This window comes from Hevea brasiliensis, chromosome 12 (assembly GCF_030052815.1).
Source record: "Hevea brasiliensis isolate MT/VB/25A 57/8 chromosome 12, ASM3005281v1, whole genome shotgun sequence".
Lineage (NCBI taxonomy): Eukaryota > Viridiplantae > Streptophyta > Magnoliopsida > Malpighiales > Euphorbiaceae > Hevea > Hevea brasiliensis.
Window position 1 is genome coordinate 69,649,893 of NC_079504.1, and position 13,870 is coordinate 69,663,762.

The 13,870-nt window shown below is 33.4% G+C and overlaps 1 protein-coding gene across 1 annotated transcript; it reads left to right on the forward strand.

Annotated features, from left to right (window-relative positions):
- Positions 1-12,846: 12,846 nt before the first annotated feature.
- Positions 12,847-13,529, forward strand: LOC131171240 (uncharacterized). The gene is made up of 2 exons (XM_058130711.1): positions 12,847-13,192; positions 13,330-13,529. The coding sequence occupies exons 1-2, from the start codon at positions 12,847-12,849 to the stop codon at positions 13,527-13,529; spliced, it is 546 nt and encodes a 181-aa protein (XP_057986694.1).
- The last annotated feature ends 341 nt before the right edge of the window (positions 13,530-13,870 follow it).

Here is a 13,870-nt window from a genome sequence, read left to right on the forward strand (position 1 = left end):
ATATACTCAATCTTTATAATGGAATGAATAGTTGTTGTCTGTTTGGAACTCTTCCAACTAACTGCACCACCATTGCATATGAACTGTAAAACCCCCTTACTTAGTCTACAGTGAAACCAAGTAATGAGATATCACATTCGATGCACAGTGCACCTATCTCTGTGACATTATTTATCATGCTTATTTTCTTACTAATTTATTTACATTATAATTTAATTGCTTTTATTAAATAGAAAAACTGCAAGAGTTTCCCCTAAATTTCAATAATTCACCTGTTAAAATAGTATTCATAACCTATTAAATTCTCAGTTTCTATATGATTTCCATCACATACAATCATTAATCCTCATCAATATCCATTTAAAAACCCAATTTGCATATACACAAGAATATCTTTAATTTACAATTATTATTAACCCACTCATGAGGCTAAATTAAGCTTATAAACTTATAATTATAATTTCCAAAAATGAAGTTTACATCATATTGTTTACAATATAACTGTTCACACACATATGAGTAAAATATACAACTAGGATGTTGATGATGCATTTACCTAAAAGTCCGAGGAAAGGTGACGCTGGACTTTTTTGTAGATCCACTCTACCTCCTGTCAGCCCCTATCTACACTTTGTCTACTATATCTGCGCGAGGAAACAAATCTTCGTGCTAAGCTAAATAGCTTAGTGGTACACTCTTAATTTAAAATAAAATAATTTTCCTTATGCACACTAACACGTAATATACTCATCATATTCATACAAGAGTATTAAAAAGCTTTAAAATAAATATATAAAGTCGTGACATAAAAATAAGTCAATAAATCCATACTTATTAATCATACATTTAATGAGGTCAAATGCACTTTATCAGATCTTATTTGAAATTATTATCTCTATGATCACAATTGGAGACTTTACTCCAGTGCTCATAGTAACCTATGACAGACGGTATATAGATTAGATAATGGAACTAATGACACTAACCACTCAGTGGCTCTGACTTGTATAACACTGGTTTTCATTCTCGGTACTGATCACTCGGTGGCTCTGACTGGTATAACACTGATTTTCATTTTCGATACTGACCACTCGGTGGCTCTAACCAGTAGCATGCCCACTTATCCTATCTTATACTCATTGTCTAGGCTTACTTGGCTCATCTTTCACAATTAACATTTATTCAACAATCCTTGTTCACATAATTGGTAAGATATATGTGCCAACATCCTCATGCCTTTTTCATATTTGTATAGTCTTTGTATTCAAGCATACTAAATGCACATGCAATTTGCATTAATGAATAACATGGCAAAATCTTGCAAATTCCTAAATATATATATAGTTTTCCATCAAAACTTGGACTAAGTAAATGTAAGAATTAGCTTATGCTTTCTTCATGATATTTTTAGATTTATGTCTTAAATTTCATTTGGTTTTTGAATCACCTGATTCTGGTTTATAGATCACAAGTTATAACCAAATAAGCAGAATCTGGTCATATCTTTCTTTTCCTTTAAGAATACAGGGCAAATTCTAGACAGGTTTAGAACTCAATTTCAGTCAAGTTTCAGTCATAATTTATCAAATTGGTTGTCACGAAAGCTATTCCTATGTGTCTTATCTTTCCAACATGGTAAGATTCACCTCATTTGGAATTTTATACTGTGAGTTATGTCCAAATAAACAGGGTATGTTCAAATGCACTACTTCACTGATCGCAGGATAGGTTCTGGATAGTTTTTAGAGTCTAGATTTGAACAAGTTGCAGTCAGAATTTGTCATTTTATTCTTCATGAAAGTTATTTCTTTATGTCTTGGCTTTTCAACAAATCAAGAATCACTTTATTTGGAGTTTTGTAGGGTGAGTTATACCCATTTCAATCTGGACTGTTTAGGGTACCCTACTTCCAGGTTTCAGATTTTGTAACTTAAGTTCTAGCAATTATTCAAGGGATTTACACACAGAATTAGAGCAACTTATCTTCTGAAAGTTTTAACATTATATCTTAGCTTTAATTTGCCATAAGTTTCAGATTATTTAGAATTATAGAACTCAACATATGGACTTAAAAGTCTAGTCTGGTCAAATTCGGCCATATTGCTTTACATGCCTATTCACAATATATACTTCAACACAAACCAAGCAATATGATTCCAAATAGGCACAATATCATTTATACACACTAAATATCATTTTTATAATTATAAATTAAACATTTATATTTAATTTAGCCAAAACCCCTAATTGGCATACAAACCCTAAGTAATAACTTAAGGAGGAAATTAAGGTGTTAAGAGTGCACATGCCAAAATCAAGCTTCTAATATTTATTTAGCTCTTCAAAATCACCTCTAATCAACCTTATTATCCTTCTCTTTCCCCTTGTTAGCATGGACATAATTTCCTTGTTCAAAAATGTCAAAAATTCTCATCACAATTTCATCACAAATCACACTTATGCCGTAATTATAACATAATAACATGAATTCATGCATGCTAAGTTCAATTCTCCCTTACCTTGAATTTTTCCCCGATTTGATTTCTTGATAACCCTATTAAATCCTTGAAATTTCTTGCTTATATGATGTGCTCTCACCAAATTGAAGCTTAATTAAACTATTTGGAGTGATAAAGGTTGAGAAATGGGTGAGAACTCAAGCTCATGAAGGAAAAACAATGGTGGAAAGGAGAAGAAGAGGGGTTCGACCAACAAGAAGAATGAGGAAGAAGATGATGTTTTATCCATAATAAAAGATATTTATATTATTTTAATTCCCTAATGGCAAACTTGTAAATATGGTGAATGATAAACTTGTAAATAAGGTGAAAGTCCTAATTATTAAGTTTGACTATTTAGATAATTATGTTTAATTTTCATAATCATGGTTAATTAAATTAATCCAACTTCATTAACCTAATTGCTCACATCTTTGGTCAATGTTTGATCCTTAAATTTAATTGACTAAATTTTGCTCTTACCGGATTTCTGTTCATCTTTTCCATAATGCCCAATAAGTCCCTAACTTCGTTTTCACTTTGGTTTTTAATATGCTTATTTGAACTTATTTCTTTTCATTTCTTTGACTCATTAATTCATAATAATACTTCAATTATGCCTTAATTAAGAATCTTATAAGGCCCTACATGAATTGGAGTGGCAACCAGACCCATAGTTACTTCCTAGTGGTGTTATCCATCACCGAGACTTGTGCACATTTAACTAATTTATACTCCACTTCTTTTATTTTTTTTCTTCAATCTTACTTGATCTTTATTAATTTAAATTATGACTCCTTACTTAAATTTAAGGGTAGTTCCAGATATCCCAGCCATCCGGACAGACGTTAGTCATCGGAATAGTAGAATGTACGGAACTACCTAAAGTGGAGGCATTACATGAGCACAAAACTAGAGATAGACTTTCTATTATTCACGTTTGATTGAAAATCAGAATTTGTAAAGACATCCAGTTGGAGATCACCTCCTCCATATATCAAGATCAAATCCTTAGTCCTTCTCAAGTACTTAAGGATATTCTTGACTGCAATTGATACACTAGTATTATATAGATGTTTTTAAGCACATTTGTACAACATTCCATGGAATTTAGATAAGTAATTTCATGCATAATCTCCAAATTCATTAGCATTTGTAAATTTAATCACTTTGCACTAAATTTTATGTTTTTTGCATATTTTTAGACGTTTAGAGGAGGTTCCAAAGCATAGGAGTAAGGATGCTTGTAAGAACTCGAGCAAAGAAGATTGTTGTTGATACATAGTACATGTGTCATGTAAATAAACCACAGACCCGTGTAACTTGCTACCAAGAGAAAGCCAAAGTAGCCAAAAAAGAAACACAGTACACGGGCTATGTAACACGATCTGTGTAACCTCTGGAGACCCGTGTAAGATTCTGCCTGGTAAAGCTCGAAGAGTTCCTGGAAGAACAACAATACACAGGCTGTGTAATCAGACCCGTGTAAATAGCCGAGGCCTACGCAAGCTTCTGCCTCAACACAAGATGCAACATTCAAAGCTCTAGTAAGTTAAATAGCCTTGGGCCGTGTAGTGACACACGGATCGTGTATCAGCTGACAGCCAGTTTCCTGATTAGGGTTCTAGCTCCAGTTTTTACAAAGAAAAGAGACTTCTAATGATTTTGGGACTCTAAAAACCTAACCCTATACATTCAATATAAATAGAAGCTGCAGAAAATAGAAATGGGGGATAGAAGATCGAAAATCTTCAAATACACATTTTCATCATTCTCTCAAAGTCGTCTTGAAGAACAGAGCATTATTACCAAGGAGAAGTCCTCAGCCAAAGCTCCACAAGTTCAAAGTTGCAGATTCCTTTTGGTTTTTTTGTTCTATTTCTTTAAGTTGTTTTTATGTTCTTTTATTTCATTTTTATTATGTTTGCTAAACTCACCATAAGTGAGTAGTTTCTTTATTCTAGAATTAGGAGAGTAACACTTGTAATCATTATTATGAATAACTATTGAGTTTTATTTATTAGAATTGAGATATGTTCTTTGATTCAATTTCTTATATTCTTAATGCATGCTATGTGTTGGTACCCACCTTATTATAATCTAAGATATTAATTGAAGAACTGAAAGGTGAATATTAGTATTGGAAAATCAAGATTTTTAACCTAGGAAATTTGACCTAGAGATAGGCTAATGACCTTTGTAAAGTTCCATAATTAATCATAGATCTTAAAGGCTTTTTATTAGGACTAATCACCAACGAAAGTAGGGTTTAGCTCTAATCGAAACACACCTTAAGTGCCTTGAGAGAGGACCTAAGATATCTTAGAATTAATTTCCATCAAAGCAACGATCCTCAATTTAATGAATAGACAAGATTAAATCCATAATAAGGTTAAAGTATGAAATCTTAATTCTAGAATTATTTCAAATAGATTGTTTCACTTTTAGTTCATTACTTTTCTAGTCTTTAGCATTCAAAATAGATCAGATTCTTCCCTATTTTATTCAGTAGCCTAGATAGTCAAAATTACAGTGTAGTTTGGTACTTACTAATTAAATTCCTCATGGGATGATACTCTACTCACTACTTTATTACTTGTTAGCGATCCGTGCACTTGTGGGGTTTAAAAACCAGCAAATAAGTTTTTGACGCCATTGCCGAGGAATTTAATTTTTGTAATATTAGGTGATAGGCAATTTAGCTGATTTAGGCATTTGCATTTATTATTTAATTTTACTTAATTTGTTTTATTTCTTTTATTTTCTCTCAGGTATTTGGTTTGGTGCATGACCAGAACAAAACCAGAGGAAGAAGTTTTGGACTTGGATCCCAAAATAGATAGGACTCTAAGAACCATAAGGAGAGAAAGGAAAAGCCAAGAACAAAATCAAGAAAATCTAGAAACTCTCATCATGTGAAGGAACGGAAGCATGAAAAACACAAGATTATACCATTGAATTCAAAAATTTTCACCTAGGGTCACATGCACCATGCAAATTTATTTTTATCTATTTGATTTCAATGATAAACAACATATTAAAACTCCTTTAATATGTTTTTGGATCTGTATTTGCCATTTAAGATTTTAAAATTAATCAGATTAATTTTAGAACCCTAGATTAAATCAAGAACGATTACACTAACCTCTTGATGTGCTGCAGTGTGTCTGCGCCTTTGAGATTCGTCTTCAGGACACCAGATGTTGTCCCTCTAGCTTGTCCACACCAAGAACACCTATGGCAGCCCTTGAACAGCTTCTAAAGCCTTTTCTATTAATTAGAAATTCAAGTTCTGCCTTTTAAGAGATTAGAGATGTAAACAGGACACTAGAAACAATTTCTAGTGTTCTTAATTCAAGAGATTGATGGCTAATCTCTTTGAATTGATGAGAGATGAAGAGAAATAGCTGGAGAGGCTCAAAGTGGCGTGACAATTGAGAGGAGAGGCTGCTGGTTATGTTTTCTTTTCATAACCACACTTAAATAGCTAGGTTAACACATTAAACCCTAGCCACATGTCACCTTTTGATTAGCTCTAGGTTTAAGTGACCCAATCACATTGTGCCAAGTGTCAAACCTATATTTAATCTTGATTTTAATCATCTTACATGATTAAAAAACATTTGACAAGCTTATGTGTTATGCCATGTGTCACCATCTCATGGTGCCACGTGTCACACTGTGAAATGACCAAAATGCCCATGTGTCTTAATTTTGAGTTCTTAACCCAAAATAATTATTTTCTTCTTCTAATTAATTTATATCAAATATAAATTAATTAATTAATCTCTATTAATTAATTTCTCATCAGTTAAATTCATATTTAAACACTTTAAATATAAATTTAATTTATACTACACATCCAATAATCTAGATTTGGTTTCAAGTCATGCTAGGGACTTTGCAATTTAATTGCAAACCAAACCTATTTAATTAATCAATTAAACTCTTTAATTAATTAATTAAATCATATTTAAATAGGTGATAACTTGTGTATGTGTGTGACTTACTAGGCTCATCACTAATTGGCAATGAGACATGATATCAACTCTTAATATCATCAGAACTCTTTCTTACCATAAATGATTTCTCTAAATCATTTTATGAACCTCATAGACCATGGTTAACACCTAGCATAGCATGCCATGGCCACCCAATTAGTAATAAGATTTACCTTAAATGAACCTATAATCATATGTTACCATGCACTAGAATCTCTCTGTTACAAAATCCCAACTCAAGCTGGAGTCATGGTTTATGTCAAACTCCATTTGCTATGAATATTATGTTCTCTTTTAATTCCAGTTCTTGATTAAAAGATTTTTCTCATCAGAAACTCTTTTCTGAATAAATCTATCTGTCCTGGCCAGGAACTTGAAACATCAAGAACAATTAAATGAATATAGGATTTTATCTCTATTTACTTAGAGGAACAGATTCCTTCTTGATCAACACCTACCTCCATATATAACTAGCAAGAGCCAACACATGCCCATATACCCATACATAGTACAAGTATGAAAGCAGTATCAAACTCAAACTACCTATATACAAGATAACTGTGAAGGAGGATCTCACTCGCACTCTGCATGTTCTCATGTTGCTTCTGTAACTCATTAATCATAGAAGCAAGCATGTAACACTTAGCTCTCATATCATGCTCCTTCCACTTATCCAAAGTTTCATGTTCCTCTTGTGTGGCCTCTGGAGGTAAGGGACCAGGAACATTTGAATCTAGAACATATCCTATATGTTCAAGGTTCAGGACAAGTTTCAAATTTCTTAGCCAATCAGACAGATTAGGTCCTATCAACCTGTTGTGATCAAGTATGCTTGCAAGGATATTGGATGGTGGTGGTTGTTTTGTGCTCATTTTTATCAGAAAATTAACTGCAGAAAATAACCAGATTAATTAGTAAATGTATCATGTAATTAACCAAAATGATTATGCTCTTTTAATCAAATTGGTCCTCCCATTAACTTAGCGAATCCTACACTTCCAAAGTAGAAAACGGAAATCCTAGTTGGATGGATTTCTAGTGGGTGATTGAATTCTTATAATTCTATTGATCATCCTCAGGTACATCCATTATTGGAATTACAATAAACTATAAGTAAGCAACTCCTTGCCCATCACTTCTCATGTGAGGTTCAATCCTTTACCTAGCCCCTAATGCTCAAAATCTCAGGTACATCCATTATTGACTTATCTTGCATTAGTTAAGTTGATCCCATTGAGCCAGTAATTATGCAAATAATTTTAATGTCCTCAGGTACATCCAATATTGGCCACCAAACCATTTACATATTTACAACATCTCATGCTTAACAATTATTCTTAAGAAAATCTCTTAAATTAATTGCATCTCATGCAACTATTTAAAATTTCTTAAAATAATTGCCCCAATGGAGGGCTTATGTTATAATTACTTTAATTATAGCATTTCCAACTTAATCATTTGTTTGGAAGATTTTATAGCCATCCTAATTACTATTAAGGTCTTACTTTGCACATTATCCATTTAGCATGCATATATCATATAATTGCATACATTCCCATACATCTCATGCATTCATGGATAAGCAGTAAATATGATATGATCATGGACTTTCTAAGGGATTCAATTCTGAGCCACCAAGAATTGAATCAGGGCATTCCTAGGTGCATTTCATTCATTCATTTTACAAGAGTTGCTGAAGGAGTACATAATCAACACTTGATATTGAATTTCTCCCACTAGTCCCACCAATGCTCTTGACCTCCTTGAACTTCTTGCAATCCAATATTACATAGTAATCCTTGGCATACCAAGGTGAATTTACAAGAACTTAAATAAATGAAATTACAATTCAAAAATATTACAAACTTAATAATACATGCCCAAATAAATTAAAATAAATTAATTAATTTACAATCCCAAAGAAACATAAAAGAAATAAATCCAATCACATTGGTCTTTTATAGTCCATGATCATCCATCATGCATATCACTATTTAACAATTAAATAAAACATACATACTTATATTAAATTGAATATCTCATATTCAACTTAAAAATCTAGATTTGAATATGATTCAAATAAATTTAAAAATTCAGATTTGAATCTCATTCAAACAAATTTAAAAATTTAGATTTGAATCACGTTCAAACAACTTTAAAAATTCAGATTTGAATCACATTCAAACATTTTTTAAAAAATCAGATTTGAATCACATTCAAACATTTTTTAAAAAATCAGATCTGAATTTTATTCAATCAATTTTAAAAAATCAGATTTAAATATGATTCAAACAACTTTAAAAATTCAGATTTGAATCACATTCAAACAACTTTTAAAAATTCAGATTTGAATCACATTCAAACAATTTTTAAAATTCTGATTTGAATCATAATTTAATTGTGTGATTAAAACCACTAATTAAACACTTTAATTAGTCAAAGAATAGGCCTTAGATCATACAACAATTGCAGAATTAAAAGCCAAACCTTGAACCACCCATGGTAGCCAAACCATGCGCACCATTGATGGTCTTTTTTCAAGTAAGCCGCCACCTTGCTTTGCAACCAGCAATGATCAATCATTTCATGATCAAATCACACAATTAAATCATATAAACAACAATCTAAATGGCAAATATAGTGGCTCTGATACCAATTGAAGGAACGGAAGCTTGAAAAACACAAGTTTATACCATTGAATTCAAAAATTTTTACCTAGGGTCACATGCATCATGCAAGATTTATTTTTATCTATTTGATTTCAATGATAAATAACATATTAAAACTCTTTTAATATGTTTTTGGATCTGTATTTGCCATTTAAGATTTTAAAATTAATCAGATTAATTTTAGAACCCTAGATTAAATCAAGAACGATTACACTAACCTCTTGATGTGCTGCAGTGTGTCTGCGCCTTTGAGATTCGTCTTCAGGACACCAGATGTTGTCCCTCTAGCTTGTCCACACCAAGAACACCTATGGCAGCCCTTGAACAGCTTCTAAAGCCTTTTCTATTAATTAGAAATTCAAGTTCTGCCTTTTAAGAGATTAGAGATGTAAACAGGACACTAGAAACAATTTCTAGTGTTCTTAATTCAAGAGATTGATGGCTAATCTCTTTGAATTGATGAGAGATGAAGAGAAATAGCTGGAGAGGCTCAAAGTGGCGTGACAATTGAGAGGAGAGGCTGCTGGTTATGTTTTCTTTTCATAACCACACTTAAATAGCTAGGTTAACACATTAAACCCTAGCCACATGTCACCTTTTGATTAGCTCTAGGTTTAAGTGACCCAATCACATTGTGCCAAGTGTCAAACCTATATTTAATCTTGATTTTAATCATCTTACATGATTAAAAAACATTTGACAAGCTTATGTGTTATGCCATGTGTCACCATCTCATGGTGCCACGTGTCACACTGTGAAATGACCAAAATGCCCATGTGTCTTAATTTTGAGTTCTTAACCCAAAATAATTATTTTCTTCTTCTAATTAATTTATATCAAATATAAATTAATTAATTAATCTCTATTAATTAATTTCTCATCAGTTAAATTCATATTTAAACACTTTAAATATAAATTTAATTTATACTACACATCCAATAATCTAGATTTGGTTTCAAGTCATGCTAGGGACTTTGCAATTTAATTGCAAACCAAACCTATTTAATTAATCAATTAAACTCTTTAATTAATTAATTAAATCATATTTAAATAGGTGATAACTTGTGTATGTGTGTGACTTACTAGGCTCATCACTAATTGGCAATGAGACATGATATCAACTCTTAATATCATTAGAACTCTTTCTTACCATAAATGATTTCTCTAAATCATTTTATGAACCTCATAGACCATGGTTAACACCTAGCATAGCATGCCATGGCCACTCAATTAGTAATAAGGTTTACCTTAAATGAACCTAAAATCATATGTTACCATGCACTAGAATCTCTCTCATAAAATCCCAACTCAAGCCGAGTCATGGTTTATGTCAAACTCCATTTGCTATGAATATTATGTTCTCTTTTAATTCCAGTTCTTGATTAAAAGATTTTCTCATCGAAACTCTTTTACGAATAAATCTATCTGTCCTGGCCAGGAACTTGAAACATCAAGAACAATTAAATGAACATAGGATTTTATCTCTATTTACTTAGAGGAACAGATTCCATCTTGATCAACACCTACCTCCATATATAACTAGTAGGAGCCAACACATGCCCATATACCCATACACAGTACAAGTATGAAAGCAGTATCAAACTCAAACTACCTATATACAAGATAACTGTACTATCTCAGGTCTAAAGATTATATGCACTGATATGATTTATGACAAAACATTGACAAGAGTAAACTCCATGTGCTTGTCATAAGTGTCACTGGTTCGGCCTACTTATCATTTATAAGTGCCTATCAAGTTTGTTATATGGCATGAGACTCACCATTCCATCTTATTTATATCTCATATAAATAACTTGGGAACAAACATGAATACAATCTTTCTGGATAAGTCGTGTCCTTATTATGAAGTATCCTCGATTGTGAACCTATTTATGATACTTTGTGCTAGAAATATTGTCACTCATATTCTTAACAACTTAAGAATAATATTTCTAACAAAATATCAATGGACCTTTTCTATTACACATAAATATATTATGTAAACGGAAAAGTGGAAATGCCTTTTATTATTAAAAATATGTACAAGATACATACTAAATGATATGCTCTAGGGCATACTACTAACATCATGGCCGATAACAACAATAGACCAAGACTCCTGAGAGACTACGGAGCTCCATCCATATAAGGATTTCAGCCCAATGTTATGAGACCTACAGTGGAGGCCAACAACTTTGAATTAAAATCGGCATGGCTCCAAATGATTCAACAGAATCAGTTTGGAGGTTCACCTATAGAAGATCCACACTGCCACCTCCAATGCTTTCTTGACCTATGTGACACATTCAAGATGAATGAAGTCTCTGATCAAGCTATAAGACTCAGAGCATTCCCATTCTCCCTTCGAGATAGAGCAAGGAAGTGGTTACTTTCGCAACCAGCTAGAACATTCACCACTTGGGAAAACCTCTCACAAGCTTTTCTGGCAAGGTATTGCCCACATATAAAGACTGCAAAGTCGAGGGTTGAACTCAATGCGTTTAAGCAAAAGGAAGGTGAATCACTCTATGACTTATGGGAGAGATATAAAGACCTACTGAGGGAATGTCCACACCATGGCATAGAGGATTGGCTCTTAGTTCAGAATTTCTATAATGGGCTATTACCCTCTATAAGGAGCATAGTATATTTAGCTGCAGAAGGTGACTTAATGGAGAAAACAATAGCACAAGCACTAGAACTTCTAGAAAGGGTCGCTTATCACAGCTATGAGTGGTCAAATGAAACACATGAAGAACAGTAGGGATCCTTGAAGTGGATGCCCTAAGTATGATAAATGCTCAGTTTGACCAACTCACAAAAAGGCTTGATAGAATGCAAGCCAATGCCGTAGGGAAGAACAATCAACACTGCGACAACTGCGGAGGAGGGTGTATGACTTTAGAATGCAACAATTACAACGAACCCTTTATGGAACTACTAAACTATGTGAATAATGGAGGAAACTTCAACTAGAGGTAGCTCAACAATCCATACTCAAATACCTATAACCTTGGATGGAGAAACCACCCTAACTTCTCATGGTCCAACTTGCAGAATTAGCCCATGAACAAGCAGCAAGGGTATAGACCACCAGCACCCCCAGGATTTCAAAATGGAGGACAAAACTTTACAATGCCACCGCCACCTCCTTAACCTCAATAGCCTGAACCAAAGTTGACTATGTAATCCATGATGGAGGGCTTCCTAGTAGCCCAACAACATTAAAATGAAATGATAAAATAGCTAGCTTATAGAATGGACCAACTAGCCACACACAACAAGATGCTTGAAAACTAAATTACTCACCTGGCAAGTTTTTCAAGTAAGGCTACTGGTAAATTGCCAAGTCAACCAGAAATGAACCCCAAAGAGCATTGTAAGCCAATTACCTTGAGTAGCAGTAGAACATTAGAAAAACAACCATTAGAGGGAAAATCAACTGAACAAACCCCTAATGAACTTGAAAACCAAACAATGGAGAAAGAAGAAGAAGCTAAAAAGGAGCAGGAGGAGGAAATCAAGAAGAAGAAAAAGCTACCAGAGCCATATCAGCCCTCTCTACCATTTCCCCAGGGATTCTAGAAGGCTAAATTGGATAAGTAGTTTGGAAAGTTTTTAAAAGTTTTGAAGAAACTCTACATCAACATTCCCTTTACAGAAGCACTGTCTCAGATGCCATCCTACACCAAGTTCCTTAAAGAAATTCTTTCGAAGAAAAGAAAGCTGGAAGACTATGAGACTATTGCTCTTATAGAGGAATGCAGTGCCATACTACAAAACAAGCTACTACCAAAGCTAAAGGATCTAGGAAGCTTCTCCATACCTTGTCTTATTGGCAACATGACTTTAGACAAGGCACTCTGTGTCCTAGGTGCAATTATAAGTCTAATGCCTCTATCAATACGTAAGAAGCTGGATGTAGGAGAGCTTAAACCTATAACAATTTCACTACAACTAGCTGATCAGTCTGCAAAGTGCCCTGTGGGCATCCTAGAGAACATCCTATTAAGGTGGGAAAGTTCTTTATCCCAGTTGATTTTCTTTTATTAGAAATGGAGGAAGACGTCCAAATTCCTATCATCCTGGAAAGACCTTTCTTAGCAACTGCCGGAGCTATCATAGATGTTAAGAATTAGCAATTAATTCTCATGGTAGGAGATGAAGAAGTAGAATTCAATCTATTTAGAACAATAAAGCACAAACTTAAACCTGATGAATGCTTAAAGGTTGATATAGTTGACAAGATAGCTGAAGAGGAATTTCATAAAGCACATCCTGAAGATCCTTTTGAAGCATGCATAGTACACAGCCACACAGTAGATAATGAGGACACAGAAATTGCAGCTTGTGCATAATCTTTAACAGCTAATCCACCCCTACCCTTAACTCAAGCTTTCAAGGTGGAAGAGCTAAAAGAAGAACAACCCAAGGGCAAGTCATAGGAAGATGCCAAATAGGTAGAATTGAAATTTCTCGCCTCTATGCTAAGGTATGCATTCTTGGACTCAAATTCTAAATATCCTATTATTATTAATGCTAGCCTATATAAAATAGATGAGGAAAAATTGTTAAAGGTGCTTAGGACCCATAGCAAGGCTGTAAGGTATGAAATAGAAGACCTGAAAGGGATTAATCCTTCAATTTGCATGCATAGGATACCTATGGAGGAAAACAGCAAACCCACTATTGAACACCA

What these genes read in the sequence shown, in the direction of transcription:
- LOC131171240 (XM_058130711.1), top strand. Translation starts at nt 12,847, where the DNA reads ATGCCATCCTACACCAAGTTCCTTAAAGAAATTCTTTCGAAGAAAAGA. An exon ending in CATCCTATTAAGGTGGGAAA is followed by an intron (nt 13,193 to 13,329) that starts GTTCTTTATCCC and finishes TTCTCATGGTAG; the next exon opens with GAGATGAAGAAGTAGAATTC.